We start from the raw sequence: 15,138 nt of genomic DNA, 5'->3' as shown, positions 1-15,138 counted from the left end.
TGTTGGAGAGGATGTGGAGAAATAGGAACACTTTTACACTGTTGGTGGGATTGTAAACTAGTTCAACCATTATGGAAAACAGTATGGCAATTCCTCAAGGATCTAGAACTAGATGTACCATATGACCCAGCCATCCCACTACTGGGTATATACCCAAAGGATTATAAATTATTCTACTACAAAGACACGTGCACACGTATGTTTATTGCAGCACTATTCACAATAGCAAAGACTTGGAATCAACCCAAATGTCCATCTGTGACAGACTGGATTAAGAAAATATTGCTTTTATTTCTAAGAATTGAAAGTGTTCCCTTTTATGTTAAGTATAACACATTCACTTTGTGAATCTTTCTGCTAAATTCTGCGAAATGCAAATCCCTGTCTCCAATGTGATTTAGTCATGTGAAATACGCCCAGCATTTTGAAACCCAGTAAGTGGCAAACTATGTGAGGAAGAAGGATCTGTGTTGGTAGCCATGCTCAGGATGGGGTTGCTGATGAAGTAGCTAGTGTTTATTATATGCTTTCTATATGCCAAGCATTGTATTAAATGTTTTTTTTTGGGTCCATTGTTTTTGCTAATCTTTTAAATGGCTCTGTGAGATATATATCTCTATTTTGCAGATGAGGAAACTGAGGAGGAGAGAGGTGATTGACTCAAGGACATAGAACTTGTAAGTGTTAGAGCCAGTATTTGAATCTGGCACTCTGACTGTGGAGTCATAGTACTTGACTCTCATGTACCAGACAAAATAGTCATTAGTCATCGCCATTTACCATCTAGGCCCAGTAGACCATAAAAGGATAGTGAAAAACAACTATATTAGAAATGTTAGTAAAGCTTAAACATAGCAAATACAAATTTTTATATTAATTAATTAATTAATTTTTGAGATGGAGTCTTGCTGTGTCACCTGGGCTGGAGTGTAGTGGTACCACTTTGGTGCACTGCAACCTCCACCTCCTGGGTTCAAGCGGTCCTCCTACCTCAGCCTCCCCAGTAGCTGGGATTACAGGCGCATGCCACCATTTCTGGCTAATTTTTGTATTTTTAGTAGAGACAGGGTTTTGCCTTGTTGGCCAGGCTGGTCTTGAGCTGCTGACCTCAAGTGATCTGCCTGCATTGGCCTCCCAAATTGCTGGGACTACAGGCGTGAGCCACCACACCCGGCCTAAATACAAATGTGTATTCTGTATTTTCTTGGTTTTGAAGGTACATATATCTTAATATGTCATCTTTTGAATGGGCATCATAGTTTGAATGAACTGCTCATCAGCCATCATGCATGAACCTAGAACATACTTGTCTTGTATAGATCATTTCTATATGTCAAATACATTTCTAGTAGGCTCTAGCCTATTACTTCTGGTTCTTGTATTTGCTATTCTGTGTGTGTGTCTATGTGAAAATATACATCACATAAAATTTACTATTCTAACTTTCTGGTGTACAGTTTAGTGACATTAAGTATATTCACAGTATTATGTAACTGTCACCACCATCCATATCCAGAATTTTTTTCATCCTCCCAATTACTTTGCTTTTGAAAACATTGAGAGCTCATAATTTTGTTGAAGATAGGATGCCATCTTTCCTTCATAATTGCAAACATTTATATTTTTAGATTTATAGGCACCATTTAGAATTAGTCCAATGATTTTTAAAATTTCTACATTATCCATTTCCTTTTATCCACATTTGTGTACACTTGAGCATTTTTCCATGTGTGAACTGTATTAACATCATAAGACATCAAAAAATACGTCACACATCTCTTTAGAAAACAGGTTCTCATTGCAAAATTTTGTGTGATGAAGTCCTTTCTTGTTGAATAAGTAACTGAGTAAGAATGTCACTTTTTTGGTTTTAGAAATATATTGTCAACTCACTGACCCTTTAAAAAATAATCTGTTGAGGAGAAATTCACATAATATAAAACTAACCATTTTAAATTGAACAGTTTAGTATCATTTCGTCCATTCACAGTGTGCCATTACCACCTCAATTTAGTTCCAGAACATTTCTGTCATTCCAAGGTAAAAAATCTCTTAGCCATTTAGCAGTTTCTCCATTTTCCTCCCTTCCCCACCCACTGATAACCACCAGTCTGCATTCTGTCTCTGTGCATTTATTGGATACTTCATATACATGGAATCACATAACATGTGACCTTTTGTGCCTGGCTTCTTTTACATAGTGTGATATTTTGAGGTTCAGCTAACTTGTAACGTGTACCAGTAGTACTTCATTCCTTTTTATAGCTAAACAGAATTTCATATTACAATATTCCTTTATGTGTTTATAGTAGAATTTGTTTATCCATTCATTCTTTGGTAGACATTTGGACTGTTTCCACCTTTCGGCTATTGTGAATAGAGATGGTGTAAACATGCATGTACATGAACTTATTTTGAGTATTTGTTTTCGGTTTTATGGGGTATATACTGATGAGTGGAGTTGCTGGATCAAGTGGTAATTCTATGTTTAACTTTTTGGGGAACTGCCAAACTGTTCCCAGCACTCATTGGTTCTTAAGTTTGAGAAAATTAATCTAGGCTATTATCATCTCAAGGTACAGTCTGAGATTTTGTTTATATCAGTGGTTCTCAATTGTGAGTGATTTTTGAGACAATCAAAATAACTTCAAACATTTGTCCCCCAGGGACATTTGGTAAAGCTTGAAGACATTTTTGATTGTCACAACTGGATAGGTGCTGCTGTTGTCTAGTGGAGCTGGGGATGATGTTAAGCATCCTATAGTGCACAAGACAGCCCCACGAACAACAACAGATTATCTGGTTCTGAATCTCAGTAGTACTGAAGTTAGTAAATCCTGGCTTGTACCGTCAATTTTATTGTCATCATTAGAGACTAGAATGCTATAATCTGTCTCCTTCACATTCATCTTTGATTTTGTAGTAATGTGAAACATTTTCTTTGTTGCTTTTTTTCCTTTTGCCATTATTAAAATGAAAAATTCTAATTTCTTAACTGTGCTAAATGAAGACTGAAAAAAAGACTACAAAGATGAAGTCTCTAGTGTTCTGTATCTTTTCGAAAGATGGATCAGTGCTTTGGACAACACAAGAATGAAAGGATGATGTAATAACTATAATTTTTTTTCACTATTGCATTATTTTAGACAGTTCTTATCATTTTTCCATATTCTTGTCATTTTAGTGTTTTTGGCAGTTTTGGGAATAATTAAGAAATGATGGACTACTAATGCCTCCTAGTATGATAAAATAGCAAATTTTCAGGGTATAAGAAAAATAACCACTAATATTCCATAATATTTGATAGATTTGTAATAATGTACAATTAACCTATATAGTAATTACATGATAGAATGAACTGTCCTATTTAAAAAATAAGTACATTTTTATTTTATTCTTTTTTTTTTTTTGAGACCAAGTTTCAGTCTTGTTGCCCAGGCTGGAGTGCAATGGCGCATTCTTGGCTCATTGCAATCTGCCTCTGGGATTCAAGTGATTCTCCTGCCTCAGCTCCCAGAGTAGCTGGGATTACAGGTGCCCGCCACCACGCCTGGCTGATTTTTTTTGTATTTTTAGTAGAGAAAGTGTTTTACCATATTGGCCAGGCTGGTCTCAAACTCCTGACCTCAGGTGATCTGCCCGCCTTGGCCTCCCAAAGTGCTGGGATTACAGGCGTGAGCCACCGCGCCCGGCATGTTTTGTTCTTTGAAAGATGTCTGGAAAGACTAAAAGTTTTGAAATGTCTGTCTTCAACGTTAGTGTTCACAAGAGAAACATACACATAAAATTTGGATACAGGGTTACTCACTGTGCTCTGTAGCTCCCTGTAAGGTAGATCATTCTGTATTCTCAGAAAATGATTATTAAGAAACAGTTTTGATTTCTACTTCATTTTTAGGAATGTTGATTCTTTTAAAGATTTTGGTATGAAGTTTTTCTCCTTAAATTATCAAAATAATTATATTTTATTTTGTTTACTTTTTTCAGGAGAGAAAGAAAAAATAAAATATACTTGGGGAAATTGTGCCTGCTAGAATTAGCAAGAGCTTTCTTTAAGAAGAAATTTGTTAAACTCAACAAATTGAAGGTTAACACCTTAAGAGTTGTAGTTGATTGACCAGGTAAGGTTTAAAAATGTATTTTACTTTTAATTATTCTTTTAGGGGTGGATAGAGAGATAGCATGAAAATGTATTATTTTTAACAGATGTCAAATTATGAATATGTTTGATAGATAACCAGATTTTGAAAAGTGGTGTGATTTAGAATATATATCAATATACTTCATTCCCAAATGTTAGTATTTTTATTAAACCTGGTTATCTCAGCTTAAATGTTTTAATTTGTTAAATATGTTTCCTCTTTGCTGCGACATCTAATTTTGCTACAGAAACAAATTTGACCTGCCAGATTTTCTTTCTTTCTGCTTCTTCCATCACTCATGTATATTCACAGCATCTGGAGTCTGTGTAAAGTCATGAGAAACTACACAGAGGAATAGATAAACTGAACACAGCTGGGAATCAGTTTTGGCCTAGAATAAATATATATATTCTAATGTATACTGTATGTTGTTTGTTTTTTCTGTTGGTTCTTTAAGTTTGTAAGGTTGAAATGGTCCAAAAGAAATTTTTTTCTTCTTTGGTAACTTATTCTAGAGAATTGCTTTAATATTATAAAATATACAGGATCTCCCCCCGCCACACCCAGTTTACAGCCTTTAAAAAGTGCTGTGTGTTGAATGCCATATTTGATTTGAGGAATTTCAATGAGTATTTGATGGAGATTTTATTTGTAAGTGTTGGTATTAGGAGGATGCGTTAAGATTGTGAAGTGGAAATTTTGTCTGTATTACCATGTTTTCTTATATGCCTTTTCATTTTAAAAAGAAATTGTTAAAATTGTGAGTTTCATAAACATGTTACATGAAACAGTCCAGATACAAAAAATATATGATTCTGTTTATATAAAATTCAAAAACAGCTGAACTAATCTCTGCTGTTGGAAGTTGAATTTTTACCTTTTCAGGGTAGAATAGACTGGAAGAGGGGCTTGGGTGGTGTTTCTGAGGTGCTGATAATGTTCTGTTTCTTGAACTGGGTGATGGTTACATGGATGTGTTCACTTTGAAGAGTCTATGGCTATATCGTTTGTGTTCTTTTCTGTATGTGCACTTGAGTAAAGTTCTTTTCTGTATGTGGACTTGAATAAAGTTTGCAATATTAACATTGTTAAATTGTTACCAGGATTCAACAAATGTGATTGGTGGTGGGTAATATATAAAGCACATTATTGAGTTTTAGTTTATATAGCAATTCGAACTCGTAAAACAACATGGATGAAGGATGAAATGAATCTTAGCATTTAATTTAGAATATAATTTGTAATAATACCATTTTCTAAAACATACACTTAGGAAAAAGGAATTTTATTTAAGGACATAGCAATTTTCAAGTAGAAAAAATTGCTTTGTTGTCATTTTTAAATTACTTAGTTGTACTGCTATTAATTTTAAAAATTTGGTTACTTCTTTTTGTTATTTAAGACCATATAAGTACACTTGATATTTCTTAATTACTTCTCTGAGGTTTTCAAGCTTGAAGAATATCTTCTGTAGTTACTCCAAACATTAAAACTAAATCAGATTGGTATAGTAAATCCACCTTGTATTGGTTAACTCTGAAGTTATAATTGAGAAGCACAGTTGAATTTCCTTAGTGAAAAAGTCGTATATCTCTACAACATCTGAAAGAACACAAAATATCTGTGTAGGTTCTAGAACACTGTCTTAATACGTTTAATGTTTATACTATAGTATTTCTTTTAGTATAATGAGTTCAGTTTTTAAAAGCCTTTGATGCTAATTCAGAGATCCATAATCTGCTCACAATGTCTTTCACATGTAGTTTTGATGATAACTGACAAGCTGTAAGTTAATTAGCACAGAACTTACTAATGAGGATGTTAAAATTTAATTTAAAAGTGAGGATTTTTATTTGTACACTCTGGACAAATTGAAGGAAATTCAATCATAGATATGATAAGCATTTCAGGCACTTTTTCTGCATTCAGGTATTTTATTAGATAACAATAAGAAAATATAATTAACTTAATGATAGCAAAGTTTTGAAAGTATGCTAAGATTGCTTGTCTTTAAAACTGGGGATAACCCAAAACCAAAGCAGTAAAATAAGGTCTGTTAATTAGCATGGAAGACAGCTTCTTGAATTAATATGTGGTGTTAATTAACAGGAAGTCTGATGTTGTGTTGTAATTACCACCAATATTTTTGACATACTGAGTGACTGAAAGTGAATTATATAGATAGCAATTGAATAAACACTTTTGTGCTTAGGAACGTTTTTTCTTTGTTTCTGTTTTCTAGAAATATGGACAGACTTCTTAGACTTGGAGGAGGTATGCCTGGACTAGGCCAGGTTAGTATATAGTCTCTTGAGCATTTCCTTGTGTGTAAACTACAAGCCTTTTTGTAGTTATCCAAAGAGAAAGAAATTATCCCCAAGAAAATCACCTAATGGATAACTTTATGGTAAGAATCTTACCTTATTGATGTTTGCTATCTTGCAACACTAGATAACATGTGGTAAACATTTACTGTCTTAGTTTACTTTTCTCCTGGGAATAAGAATTTTCTGTTATTTGCTTTGTTTAAAATTTTGAGATATGTGAGATTNTGTAAGGTAGATCATTCTGTATTCTCAGAAAATGATTATTAAGAAACAGTTTTGATTTCTACTTCATTTTTAGGAATGTTGATTCTTTTAAAGATTTTGGTATGAAGTTTTTCTCCTTAAATTATCAAAATAATTATATTTTATTTTGTTTACTTTTTTCAGGAGAGAAAGAAAAAATAAAATATACTTGGGGAAATTGTGCCTGCTAGAATTAGCAAGAGCTTTCTTTAAGAAGAAATTTGTTAAACTCAACAAATTGAAGGTTAACACCTTAAGAGTTGTAGTTGATTGACCAGGTAAGGTTTAAAATGTATTTTACTTTTAATTATTCTTTTAGGGGTGGATAGAGAGATAGCATGAAAATGTATTATTTTAACAGATGTCAAATTATGAATATGTTTGATAGATAACCAGATTTTGAAAAGTGGTGTGATTTAGAATATATATCAATATACTTCATTCCCAAATGTTAGTATTTTATTAAACCTGGTTATCTCAGCTTAAATGTTTTAATTTGTTAAATATGTTTCCTCTTTGCTGCGACATCTAATTTTGCTACAGAAACAAATTTGACCTGCCAGATTTTCTTTCTTTCTGCTTCTTCCATCACTCATGTATATTCACAGCATCTGGAGTCTGTGTAAAGTCATGAGAAACTACACAGAGGAATAGATAAACTGAACACAGCTGGGAATCAGTTTTGGCCTAGAATAAATATATATATTCTAATGTATACTGTATGTTGTTTGTTTTTTCTGTTGGTTCTTTAAGTTTGTAAGGTTGAAATGGTCCAAAAGAAATTTTTTTCTTCTTTGGTAACTTATTCTAGAGAATTGCTTTAATATTATAAAATATACAGGATCTCCCCCCGCCACACCCAGTTTACAGCCTTTAAAAGTGCTGTGTGTTGAATGCCATATTTGATTTGAGGAATTTCAATGAGTATTTGATGGAGATTTTATTTGTAAGTGTTGGTATTAGGAGGATGCGTTAAGATTGTGAAGTGGAAATTTTGTCTGTATTACCATGTTTTCTTATATGCCTTTTCATTTTAAAAGAAATTGTTAAAATTGTGAGTTTCATAAACATGTTACATGAAACAGTCCAGATACAAAAAATATATGATTCTGTTTATATAAAATTCAAAACAGCTGAACTAATCTCTGCTGTTGGAAGTTGAATTTTACCTTTTCAGGGTAGAATAGACTGGAAGAGGGGCTTGGGTGGTGTTTCTGAGGTGCTGATAATGTTCTGTTTCTTGAACTGGGTGATGGTTACATGGATGTGTTCACTTTGAAGAGTCTATGGCTATATCGTTTGTGTTCTTTTCTGTATGTGCACTTGAGTAAAGTTCTTTTCTGTATGTGGACTTGAATAAAGTTTGCAATATTAACATTGTTAAATTGTTACCAGGATTCAACAAATGTGATTGGTGGTGGGTAATATATAAAGCACATTATTGAGTTTTAGTTTATATAGCAATTCGAACTCGTAAAACAACATGGATGAAGGATGAAATGAATCTTAGCATTTAATTTAGAATATAATTTGTAATAATACCATTTTCTAAAACATACACTTAGGAAAAGGAATTTTATTTAAGGACATAGCAATTTTCAAGTAGAAAAAATTGCTTTGTTGTCATTTTAAATTACTTAGTTGTACTGCTATTAATTTTAAAATTTGGTTACTTCTTTTGTTATTTAAGACCATATAAGTACACTTGATATTTCTTAATTACTTCTCTGAGGTTTTCAAGCTTGAAGAATATCTTCTGTAGTTACTCCAAACATTAAAACTAAATCAGATTGGTATAGTAAATCCACCTTGTATTGGTTAACTCTGAAGTTATAATTGAGAAGCACAGTTGAATTTCCTTAGTGAAAAGTCGTATATCTCTACAACATCTGAAAGAACACAAAATATCTGTGTAGGTTCTAGAACACTGTCTTAATACGTTTAATGTTTATACTATAGTATTTCTTTTAGTATAATGAGTTCAGTTTTAAAAGCCTTTGATGCTAATTCAGAGATCCATAATCTGCTCACAATGTCTTTCACATGTAGTTTTGATGATAACTGACAAGCTGTAAGTTAATTAGCACAGAACTTACTAATGAGGATGTTAAAATTTAATTTAAAAGTGAGGATTTTATTTGTACACTCTGGACAAATTGAAGGAAATTCAATCATAGATATGATAAGCATTTCAGGCACTTTTCTGCATTCAGGTATTTTATTAGATAACAATAAGAAAATATAATTAACTTAATGATAGCAAAGTTTTGAAAGTATGCTAAGATTGCTTGTCTTTAAAACTGGGGATAACCCAAAACCAAAGCAGTAAAATAAGGTCTGTTAATTAGCATGGAAGACAGCTTCTTGAATTAATATGTGGTGTTAATTAACAGGAAGTCTGATGTTGTGTTGTAATTACCACCAATATTTTGACATACTGAGTGACTGAAAGTGAATTATATAGATAGCAATTGAATAAACACTTTTGTGCTTAGGAACGTTTTTTCTTTGTTTCTGTTTTCTAGAAATATGGACAGACTTCTTAGACTTGGAGGAGGTATGCCTGGACTAGGCCAGGTTAGTATATAGTCTCTTGAGCATTTCCTTGTGTGTAAACTACAAGCCTTTTGTAGTTATCCAAAGAGAAAGAAATTATCCCCAAGAAAATCACCTAATGGATAACTTTATGGTAAGAATCTTACCTTATTGATGTTTGCTATCTTGCAACACTAGATAACATGTGGTAAACATTTACTGTCTTAGTTTACTTTTCTCCTGGGAATAAGAATTTTCTGTTATTTGCTTTGTTTAAAATTTTGAGATATGTGAGATTATCAAAGTTGTCTTTTAGGGAAAAAAAAAACCCCTCAAAATAGCTTAACTTCCTGAATTTACAATGTAAACTGTAGATGTAACACAAGAAAAAGTAAGCACGTCATCCTGTTTGCCAGATCCAGAAAACTGACCCATAGAATGTTTGTATGTACAGTCTTAACACTGGCAAATTTCTGCTAATAATTATAATATATAGATGGATTAATAAGTGATCTCTCTCCTTTCCTTTAAATTTGGTATAAATGGTTTCTTTTATAATCTTTTTTAGAAATAAATAAGCTTTCAGTTGTTTTAATATTGTTTGTCCTGTTTCATTTGCTGTTGAGCAAATGACCTCTAGATTTCTGCCTCAGGATAGTCTATATGCTTTCAGGTCAAGAATTTCTGCCTCTTGTGAGTTCTACACTTTTGCTCTGTGCAATCATACGTTGAGTTAATACTAATTAACAAAAGAAATGACTATGTGTTTTTCTCTTCCTAAGACTTTTATGTATGCAATGTATTGTTTTATGACCAAATATTGGAAATATTTTTATAGTCCCTTTTAAAATCTCTTTAGTTTCCAGCTTTCCCACATTTCTTTATTCCTATCAGTGACTTCATCTTTCTTCAAAGTAATCTATGTTTACTATAAGAAGCAGTTTTTGTTTGAGACTTCATGAAATTCTCAGTGTTTTAGAAGAACTTTCATAAGAACTGTTTGATTAGTTCTATCATGGTTTATGACTTTTAGAAAGTTGGAATCTTTTTGTGATTCTGTATTGCATTCTTGGATGGATTTCAGTTTTTTCATTTACTTTTAGTTTTGATGATTTCTCATGTTTCTTTGCTGTTAGCCTATTTCTTCATGATTCTTCATTTTTGTAACACCTGTATAACTCATTCTCTCAAGAGGCCTAAGCCTCTTTGAACTTGATCCTGAACTGTTCCCATTCTTTCGTAAACATTCTAGAGAGCTTCTAGAATTCTCTAATTTATTCTGAAATTAGTAGTAATAATGTTCAGGCATGTGAAAATGTGAGAAGTGAGCAGAGGTTGTGTGTAGATACTGCAAATTTACCTGCAAATTATAGTTAAAGATGTTGCCTTAGAATTCTTAAGGGAAGTTGTATCAAATTTAAATACAAAAATAACTTTCCTTAAGCATAGATACAATAAATTACCCATTTTGGAAATCCATGCTGGAAAACCCCTGGACATGAAATAATGGTTTTACTGACCACAAATTGAGCTACATTGTATGTCAATGGCGACTTGAAACCTTTGTATCAAGTGAAAAACTTGATGTTTTCTCAGTAACCTTATTGGTTTCTGATTAATCAGCCATTGTGTCCTTAGTTTGTACTCTTTTTTGAAGTTAAAAAATCTGCTTAAGAATCATTTCATCTCAATTAGATGACAAACTCAAAGAAATAATTTGTGGAACTCTTATTTTTATGGTATCTCCCTTATCCTATACTAGGTGTTTAATTTTCTTTTTCTCCAAAATTTTGTTTTATCTTGTTACATGAATAATTTGACAAATACCTATCATGTTACTTTTGCAACATGAAATGTTAAGTGTATTTTTTGCCTAATAAGAATATGTTGTTTATTATTTATTATAATTATTTTTGAGATGGAGTCTTGCTCTGTCACCCAGGCTGGAATGCAGTGGCATGATCTCGGTTCACTATACCCTTTGCCTCCTGGGTTCAAGTGATTCTTCTGCCTCAGCCTCCTGAGTAGCTGGGATTACACGCGTTCACCACCGCACCTGGCTAAGTTTTGAATTTTTAGTAGAGACCAAGTTTCACCATGTTGGCCAGGCTGGTCTTGAACTCCTTGACTTCAGGTGATCCACCTGCCTTGGCCTCCCAAAGTACTGGGATTACAGGTGTGAGCCGCCACTCCCAGACTATTATTTATTTTTAATAAGAAGTCAAAGATGTTTGGATTGATAATAGCTATCTTTTCATTAGATAAGGCAAGGCACCAATAGTAGTAGAGAAAAGGAGATACAAATTGACCCTTCTCTCAAGAAATCAGTGGGAAATGTTATCTTACCATTTAATGGAAAAGGCAGAATTCCCTCCCAAATAAGGAGCAGGTCACTTGCTGGTAAGTTTGTAGATGGCCCTCTTAAAATGTGGCAGTAGGCAGGAGCAGAACAGGTAAGGGCCTCATATGATTGAGAGTCCCTTAAGGTTATTTTATTTCCTTGATTGAAGAACAAGAACCATGGACATTTTATGAGTGAATAGGCCACCTTAAATCATGATCTATACGAATAACCTAACTTTGATGAAAGAAATGTCCAAGACTTACTTTTTTTATATCAGTCTCCAAACAGTTGCTACTTTACTGTCTTGAAGACATTCTGTTGCACTCCTGGTTGATGCAAACCTGGTGGTTAGTGTCCGACTCTGCAAGTTAAAGGCTCACTTCTCCACAGAACTACCCTTACTTCACATGCCAGCTATACTTCCTGTGTCCCCAAGCCATCCACACTTCTGACTGACACTTTGACCTGACTATAAATTTGGAGTTCCTCACAACCTCCTCAGGTTTGATAATTCACTAGAACAACTGACAGAACTCAAGAAAGTGCTGCACTTATTATTACAGTTTTGTTATCCAGGAATACAGATTAGGAGGACCAGTGAAATGAAGACACACAGGATGGGGTCTGGGAGGAGATGAAGAGCTCCTGTGCCCTCTCTTCATGGAATTAGGGCATGTCACCGTCCCTGCACATCAATGAGTTTACCAGCCAGGGAGCTCCACCTGGTATAGCTTTGGTGTCCAGAGTTTTTATTGGGACTCGGCATACATGAACTTGATTGATTAAATCATTGGGTAATCAAACTCAAAATTCAAAATCTCCATCCTTCCTTCCCTCCTTGGAAATGGGCCTGGCTCAGAGTCTTAGCCCTGTATTTACCACGTTGGTCTTTATGGTGATCAGTCCTCATCCTCAAGCTATGTAGGGGTGTGCACTGAGTCACTGTGTTAGCATAACAAAAGAAACTCCAAGGGTTTTTGAGGCTTTGTGCCAGAAACTCAGGATAAAAACCAGATTATTTTGCAACAAAGACTTGTTTTCAGCCTTGACTTTATTATTTGTAGAAACAATTCAATATTTCATTTGAATTTTTCTTGTACTATTATTTGATACTGATTTTGTGCATTTGAATTTTCTTGTACTATTATTTGATACTGATTTTTGTGCCGTTTCCAAGAGACATGATCCCACCTTGAGTCCCAATGCCTTTAATATAACCCAATAGTAGTAAAAAGGTCTTTGGGCTTTGCTCTATTTGCTAATTGATTATGTTATCATTATTATTATTTTGAGTCAGAGACTTGCTTTGTTGCCCAGTCTGGAGTGCAGTGGCATGATCTCAGCTCACTGTAGTCTCACCCCCCTGGATACAAGTGATTCTCTTGCCTCAGCCTCACAAGTAGCTGGGATTACAGGCATGAGCCACCACGCACAGCTAATTTTTTTTATTTTTAGTAGAGACGGGGTTTCACCATGTTGGCTGGGCTGGTCTTGAACTCCTGATCTCAAGTGATCTGCCCACTGCAGCCTCCCAAAGTGCTTGGATTACAGATGTGAGCCATTGCTCCTGGCCTGGTTTGTTTTTTAATGGAGGAATTCATAGTAGTAATATAGGAATATCAGTATTATAATCACAGTTGATACTGATGTTTCATTGTTTTTGAAGCCACTTGGCCTTAGTTGTTTTATTTGGGAGTTGTAGTAGGGCTAGTAGGTAAAAAAGGAACTTGTAAATAATCGAAGTCCCCATTCATTCTAGTCTCTTAATTTTCTCTAAATAGGAGGTGACTTTTCTCTTTTCCAAGGCTATTCCTTCCTTGTTCTCAGATCTCGTTCTCTTGACACGTTGCAGATCTCCATTGACTCCTTTCTCTGCCTACAAAGATGTTTAAGTCTCCTGTATCCAAAAAAGAAAACTCTACTATATACTGCCATAAAACCTTTTCTTCCATTTATTTCTAGAATTCCTGAAATAATAGCTTAAACTCCATAATCTACTTAATTACTTCTGTTCACTCTCATGAGAATGCATTCTGGCCAACTCCTGTATTACTGTATTGGAATTTTTTAAACTGCCAAGTCTATTGGCCTATTTTTAGTTCTCTTTTAACTAAACTTCAATATTCCACACTTACTATCTTAAAACTTTCTCTTCCATTTGTTTTTATCGTGCTGTCTTTTCCTGTTTCTCATTATGGTATCCATTCCTACAAAACAACTAAGTTTTATATTTTTTAATATCACATTTTAAAATGTTAATATTGTCCAGGCCTGGTGGCTCACGCCTGTAATCTCAGCACTTTGGGAGACCAAGGGGGCAGATCACATAAGGCTAGGAGTTCAGGACTAGCCTGGCCAACATGGGGAAACCCAACTCTACTAAAAGTACAAAAATCACCTGAGTGTGGTGGTGCACATCTGTAATCCTAGCTACTTAGGAGGCTGAAGCAGGAGAATCACTTGAACCCAGGAGGTGGAGGTTGCAGTGAGCCAAGATTGTACCACTGCACTCAAGCCTGGGTGACAGAGTGAGACTATGTCTCAAAAAAAAAAAAAAGAAAGAAAAAAAGTTAATATTTGAATAGTGATAAGCTAAAATAATTAAATTTGTCCTCAGTCCTCTATTTCAGTTTAACTTACCAGTAGTTTGAAGCAGAAATAAAGATGTTTTATTAGTACTATTAAAATTTGTAAAGTAACAGCTTTATGTTTTAAATGTATTTTTAGATTTTCTTTGTTAAAGTACTTACAAACTTGAAATTACTAAAAGGTGTGAGATTATTATATTAAAAACATATATTACTATAATTTGGCTACTTCGTTGTCTTTGTAACAAACTCCACCTAGGTCTTGGCATCTAAACGATTTCCAAAAGCAGTGGAAACAGAGCCCAAGAGATGAGAATAGCCAAAGCATATTCTGCAGTTTTTAAAAAATTTTGGTTTCTCTCTGGGTTCATTTTAGCTTTGGAAATAGTCAATATAAGCTTGAAAGTAGGTGGAACTTCAGCAAAATGACAGTGGCATTTAGTAACTTGTCTTCAGTTTTAATTTGTTAAGTCAATATTTGGAGTTTCTGTGTATCAGGTATTATATACTATAACGAATTCCAAGATGAACAAGAATATCAATGCCTAATCCAGAGCCTTACATTATAATAGACACACAAGCAATCATGTTTTAAGTGCCTACTACACATTAACTACTTTGAATCAGTGAAAGCTAATGCTTATTGGAAATAATGTGATTTGTAAGTACAGTGGAGGTTAGTTTAACTTCTTTTGGGAAAAATAAGACTAACTTGGGAAAAATGAGACTAAATTGAGGAGATGATATTTGAGCTGAATTTTGAAATATGTGTCAAGGCATATTCAAAAGGCTAGAGAATAAATACATAAGAAAATACTGGCAAAAGAAGCTTGTAAAGGACTCTGAGGTTGGTTATGAAAGGCTTTGAATGCCATACTTAGTGTTTTTACTTTTTTCCCCTAGGTGTTGTAGTTTCATGAAGATTTTCTTTCTTTCTTTCTTTCTTTTTTTTTTTTCAG

General features: G+C 33.8%; 1 protein-coding gene across 1 annotated transcript in view; it reads left to right on the top strand.

The window, feature by feature from the left end:
* Positions 1 to 6,849: 6,849 nt before the first annotated feature.
* The window catches only part of PSMD14 (proteasome 26S subunit, non-ATPase 14), a 106,967-nt gene continuing 98,678 nt past the window's right edge, over positions 6,850 to 15,138 (top strand). Inside the window, 2 exon segments of the mRNA XM_017855804.1 lie at positions 6,850 to 6,990; positions 9,238 to 9,289. Of these exon segments, the coding sequence (XP_017711293.1) occupies positions 9,242 to 9,289 (48 nt within the window). The 5' untranslated portion in view covers positions 6,850 to 6,990; positions 9,238 to 9,241.

This window comes from Rhinopithecus bieti, unplaced genomic scaffold (assembly GCF_001698545.2).
Source record: "Rhinopithecus bieti isolate Rb0 unplaced genomic scaffold, ASM169854v2 scaffold_40377, whole genome shotgun sequence".
NCBI classification, from domain to species: Eukaryota; Metazoa; Chordata; class Mammalia; order Primates; family Cercopithecidae; genus Rhinopithecus; species Rhinopithecus bieti.
This window is presented reverse-complemented; position numbering and strand designations above follow the sequence as displayed.